This window comes from Trachymyrmex septentrionalis, unplaced genomic scaffold, assembly GCF_001594115.1.
Source record: "Trachymyrmex septentrionalis isolate Tsep2-gDNA-1 unplaced genomic scaffold, Tsep1.0 scaffold128, whole genome shotgun sequence".
NCBI classification, from domain to species: domain Eukaryota; kingdom Metazoa; phylum Arthropoda; class Insecta; order Hymenoptera; family Formicidae; genus Trachymyrmex; species Trachymyrmex septentrionalis.
Window position 1 is genome coordinate 1,315,762 of NW_017304417.1, and position 5,894 is coordinate 1,321,655.

The 5,894-nt window shown below is 41.0% G+C and overlaps 1 protein-coding gene across 2 annotated transcripts in view; it reads right to left on the bottom strand.

The window, feature by feature from the left end:
• Nucleotides 1-5,689, bottom strand: part of LOC108756560 (neurotrimin-like) — a 73,717-nt gene extending 68,028 nt beyond the window's left edge. The window contains exons 1-2 of one of the 2 annotated variants that reach the window (XM_018500454.1): nt 5,296-5,689; nt 5,198-5,256 (exon numbers count right to left, since the gene is read on the bottom strand). In XM_018500454.1, coding sequence (XP_018355956.1) covers nt 5,198-5,249 — 52 coding nt within the window. In that variant the 5' untranslated portion in view covers nt 5,250-5,256; nt 5,296-5,689. Of the gene's footprint in view, nt 1-5,197 lie in introns of both variants that reach the window. The other variant, XM_018500453.1, reaches the window with a different exon arrangement.
• Nucleotides 5,690-5,894: the final 205 nt, after the last annotated feature.

A 5,894-nucleotide genomic window follows, 5' to 3' on the forward strand; every position in this document is an offset into this window, starting at 1 on the left:
ACAAGACAGAAGGAGTTATTTTTGTATTTACAACGACGAATGACTTTTTCAACCCGTTACAAGTAACGATTGATTTTTCTAGCTCTGACGTTACCGTTGTAAGAAATTCACAATGTCATTATCAAATCGTTATTATAACAAGATAACGATCAACGAAGTAACGACGTTACAAGTGACTGCCAACCCTGATAGTTTATTATATTTCATGAATATTTTTCATCTATCATGCTGACGATCGAACGTGTCGCCAGTTTGGCCTAGGTCTTTGCCCCACAAAACTAATGTAGGTCGCACGTAATGATAAACCGGACGAGCGGCTAAATTTCACAGAGCTACGACTGCAACCACGAACATAATTCGCGGTCAATAATGTCCGTCATCAGGACCGACTGCGCCGAAATGATCACACTGCCAAGTGTGAGTTATCTCCTACGTCACCGTTATCGAATCACCAATTCAAATTCAAAATAAACCTCGCGTCGCGACGCTTTCATTTATTATCAGTTCCGTATCACCCGTGCATTGAACTCAGATCTTATCATCCTCTTGGCGCTGCAATAATATATACGGCCCTGTGTCAGATCTTTCGTCATGAAGGTATCGATTTCTAATCGGTCTATAAAATTCTCAAAGATTCTGCTGTCATAAAGAAAATTATCTCTACTTCCTTCAAATGATTTATAAAAACACGGTTTTATATAATAGAGAGCACTAATGATCGGTCAAAGTCAGATGTTACGAATACAATATATATTCTTGATTTAAATTTAATTATCTCAAACGTGACTGCGCCGAAACATAAAAAATAATTCCCCCTAAATTAATTCGGTAAAGAACTTCAGCCAGGATAATATTTTTCGCCATAAGTTCTTTACTTTAGGGGGAATTAATTTAGGAGGAATGATTTTTTATATTACGTTTCGGCGCCTTATCATATTTATATTATTAGTATCTCAGATCGACGTTTCGACACAGTCGCATCTGAGATAATTAAATTTAAACGAAGAATATATATTGTATATTCATACATCTAATTTTGACCGATTATTGGTGTTCTCTATCACGGTTCTCTTTACGGTTATATATATTGTAGGCTATAAAAGTAAAGGGTGTCCCAAAATTAACGCAAGATTTGAATTAAATAGAAAACACAGTTTTTAGTCTTTTGATTGTTATTTTTTTATTGAATCATAAAGTACATAGGATAGGGTTATTTGTGGAATAACACATCGGGCAAATGGCCTCCACGGCTTTGCATGCACATACGCACTCGTTTGTCGAAATTTTCCATGACCATTTTGCATAAATGTGGCTGAATTTCGTTGATGCAGCGTTGAATCTCCTCCTTTAATGCACGGGTGGTTGTGGGCTTGTTGACATAGACCTGTGATTTCAAATAACCCCATAAAAAGAAATCTAATGGTGTTAAATCACACGATCTAGGGGGCAATTTTGGCGATTAACAAAGCCATCAAGGTGAAAATGTGCTTCATCGCTTAGGATGATTTTGCTCGAAAAATCAGCATCCATTTGTTGATGATTCAATAATCCATTCAACGAACTCATTTTCACTAACCCTAAACTGTCAGCTGTTAAATTGTTTTTTTTTGGGTTGCCAACACTTTACTGCACAAATGGCGGCAAATTCAAATCTTGCGTTAATTTTGGGACATCCTTTAGATGCGGTTTTGTCTAATTGGAGTAATTGCGAGAATATTATATTGTGATATTATAACATTCTCTTTTAAATTAAATATTAATCAACTATTTCTCATTGTGTAATAAGCAATTAAGAACACTTTAAATTGTTATAATTTTAGGGTCATTGAATAAATAGACAACTACAAATCGCAATTTTACTGTTCCTTTCGATTTAATTAATATCAATTAAATTTTGTTACCGCCATTCATTTATCCTTATTGTACCATTAATTCAATTCGTAATTAATTCAATTAAGCATACATTTCGTATATTTTCTTGGAAAAAAAGATTACGAAATAAAAACATCTTCAATAACAATAAAACTGAAAAAAACGAGTAGTAATCCGTCGGGCGTCAAAGCCGACCTATTTTTCCTGTTTCCACTTCGTGCTGGCACGTTCAAGGATTAATAACGGAGGAAGACGTATTCCGGTTATTTCCTAATCCCTAATTCGTCTACTACCATTTCGGACAAGCTCTTCACGATCGCAGTCACGCATAAAACGAGTCGGCGGTCCGTGGCGGTGGTCCGTCTGTCGGGAGATAAGAAAGAAAGGAAGCCGCTCCTATTATTATAAAAAGAAATAAAACCGACCGGATCATCGGATGCACGTCGGAGGCTGCTGAGGAGCGTTCCTGCGAAGAGCGGATGAGCAGTTTACCAGAAAGTTGTGAATGTCGAACTTCTCGCTATCGAGCGACCATCGGCCGAACAGCTTCGGCATTCGACCATCTGCTTTCTTGCAGGGTCCTCTGGGCTACCTGGAACACGCCTTCACCTGGCCGGCCTCCCCCTCCCCCTCCTCCACCCCCTCCCCTCGTACTTCGTCGCTACCTCCACCCAAACCAATCGGTCTCTCGTTCATCTTATTTTCGGGTCCATTCAGCCCATCGCCACCGGTTCTCCGATGAGCCACGCTTCTTCGCGATGGAACGTCTCACGTGGAGAAGTCTCAATGGAATTCTCCTCGGCGAACGCGCTTTTTTGCCGGACTTCCTTTTTGAACGACAACCGCGAGAATCTTCGATTCCCCTCGTCCGTTGTGAACGCCCAAGTACGTCGATTTTTAATGACGTAATCGGTGCACGATGGAGAGGGGGGGGGGAGGGCCGGAAAAGAGATATGAAAAAAACGCCACCCGATGATCGTGCGGAAATGAATATTATATATTTGAAGAAAAAACCCTTAGCTGCTCGAAATTATATATTATTACGCTGCCGATCCCGGATCTTTTCGACGGAGCTTTATTCGCAAGAAAATATACTTGCAAATGCATTAAATAAAAAACTGTTTACTGTATTTAGTACTAAAGATTACTTTTCTACGTGAACTCGTCTCAGTTCAGGATTAACGACATTAATTGTTCAGGAATAAAGGGGAGAAATTAAAAAAAAAAAAAAATCTGCTCAAAGAGAAAAGATAAATGTTGGTCGTTTGCTCCATCTACTATTTTTATATACAAATTATCTGTATAATTGTTCATCTGTTTTAGTCGCAATTTGGTAGAACTAGCGTAATCAATACCGTTCTGCGACTTGACGATCAATTCAAGTGACGCGACCGACTCGCCCCGGCGCGACTGCGATGTTTTCCGGTGCGTAGGTACACCAGGAAGCGTAATTAAGCTTTTTTTTTAATTCGTAATTGCTTCTTCCGCGGCAGCGATCGCGACGTGCTCGCCGATTACAAGTACAATAGCGGCTATTGTTGCGAGCAGCCGTTCATACAGAAGATGTTAAGGCACCTTTTTCATTCCACACATTCGCTTTAAATCTACATTGATACGTATCTGAATACTTACAGTTCGGGATTTTACATTTCGGGGCGCTGAAAAAAAAAGTTCAGACGTACGTTTCGACGCTAGTTACCGTGAACGATAAAACAACATTCATATATTACATATCGCAAAACGAGCCGGTCCTAACATTCCTACATTTCACTGTTATTAAAAGAAATATTTTTTAAACGTATCAATTAAAAAAAAAAAAACGAAATAAAACTTCTATTACGTATAGATCAACGTAGATTGAAAGTACGATAACGCGTAAGATATTTTAATTGGAAAAGCAAACGTTTGGACTCGTATCTTTCTAGGAACGCGTAATATTGTGGAATCGTTTCGGCTTGATTCCGATCGGAGTCGTTCAATTATTCTCCATATTTCTATTAAGTCTTTTTATTTATTTTTTTTTTGTAAGGGAAAATGGAATGACTCCGATCGGAATCCGTTCTGAACAGTTCCATAGTGCGTGCCCTGCTCCTTTGAAGAAAAAAAATGATAATTTCGCGTCGTACGAGTGAGTCGTGACACGTTAATGTGAGTGCGATCTTCGAGAATAAGATCTCGCGGAGGATCGACAATGCAGCGCAATCTCGGATTTTTGCCGGCGAGTAATGAGGCGCGAGCAAAGATCGGTATTGACGTTCTCTCTCGCTATGTTGGAGTAACGATGGTCTGTTACCGCGATCCACTCCACTCTATCGTCATAACGCAACGTGCGCCTTTAACGGCGGACTCTTCGTTACAGAAGCGATGCCTTTGAGGCGCGATAATAAATGGACAGTTTCGCAATGGGGAATGCTCTTAGCGCGCTACAGGTTTTAAAGAGAGGTACGTAAAGTTACACGTACAGCAAGCGAGAATTCGCACGATTTATGACGGCAGGGTATATACGTTTCCGCCGTAAATGATTTTGTATTTATGTATAATTCCTACGCTCGTTCTCCGTTTCATTTTACGCGCGTTCTCACAGTGTATTTTTACTCAGGCGAGAGAATACGATAAAAATATAAATACAATAACCATCGCACCGCACTATTTCCATCCTCGCTTTTATATTTCTTTCGTTTCGTCGTCGATGCGAAATTATTATAATTCATATTAAATGAACGGACATTAAATATACGAATTAATCCTAATTGATATTAAATTCATTGACGTAAATTAATCGACATTATAGGAATTACGCAACCTGTATTTATTCTAACCTTTGAATCTTAGCGGGAAATAAAATACGAGGCTGTCTTAGATTTTTTACATAGCTAGAATAGCATCCGTCAGTAAAGCATAACGGCGCGAAAATAAGACGTTCGATTTTCCTCAGACAATGAATATGCGAGGTGGAACAAGCAGATAAACAGATTTTTATCGGAAGGAATTCTTTCTGATAAATTTTATTTCAAATATCAAAGTCTCTGTTTAGAGAAGCGCGTTATCATAAAATGATAATTCCAACGATTAGAAATAAGATGCTCCTTTTTTTTGTTTTTTTTTAATAAAATAATTTACTCAAGTAAAAACAAAATCAGAAAGTTTCGTAAAACTTTCAACAATTTTAACAACAGAGCCCGGATGGCAAGCTGACGTTATTTGTGGTCGCTTTGATATAATTTTAACGTCAACCTTGTTACCTGGTTATGCTCACGATCGAGCGTCGATCGGACGATGGAGATCAAGTTGGAGGCGTCAATAGCGGAATCGAGAAGACACTCACCTTGCACGGCGAGAAGAAGCACCAGGAGGCCGAGTATTCGTGGCGGCAACATTTTCCCTTGTTGAGTCTCTCTCTCTCTCTCTCTCTCTCTCACGTCTCTTACGTTCGTTCCTCTTTTTCTCTGGTTTAAATCACTTGACAATCAACGGCACAAATGCGCACCACTCTCCCCTCGAATCGAATGCCGCGAAGGCGTGAGAGAAATCTTCGCCGGCACGGCGGTCCTCTCGGATCCAGAGATTCGAGCGATCGATGATAATTCGCGCGCAGGGGGAAGAATTTCGCGAGAGACGCGCGCCCGGCTCGAAATCGCGGATTCGCGGCGGTGAGTATCCTGGTGTATCCGTCACTGTGCGTACCGTCCTCACGCTGTTGTCACGGTAATCGAGCTGAACTGAACACCGAATACAAACTGAAGCTCCGAAGCGAACACGCGCGGTGCGCGGTATCCAAAGAGCAACGGCGGAATCGCGCGCCGTGCGCCCCCGGCTTTTTACGGGGACTGCGCATACGAGTTGCGCAGTCACCGCGCCGAACCTCGCTCTGTGGCGTGCGTGCGTGCGTGCGTGCGTGCGTGCGTGCGTGCGTGCGTGCGTGCGTGCGTGCGTGCGTGCGTGCGTGCGTGCGTGCTTTTACTGCAACATGTATGTAAGGTTCGCCTCACATGAGTTTCATTTAACTGTTCTTTTTTTTTCAA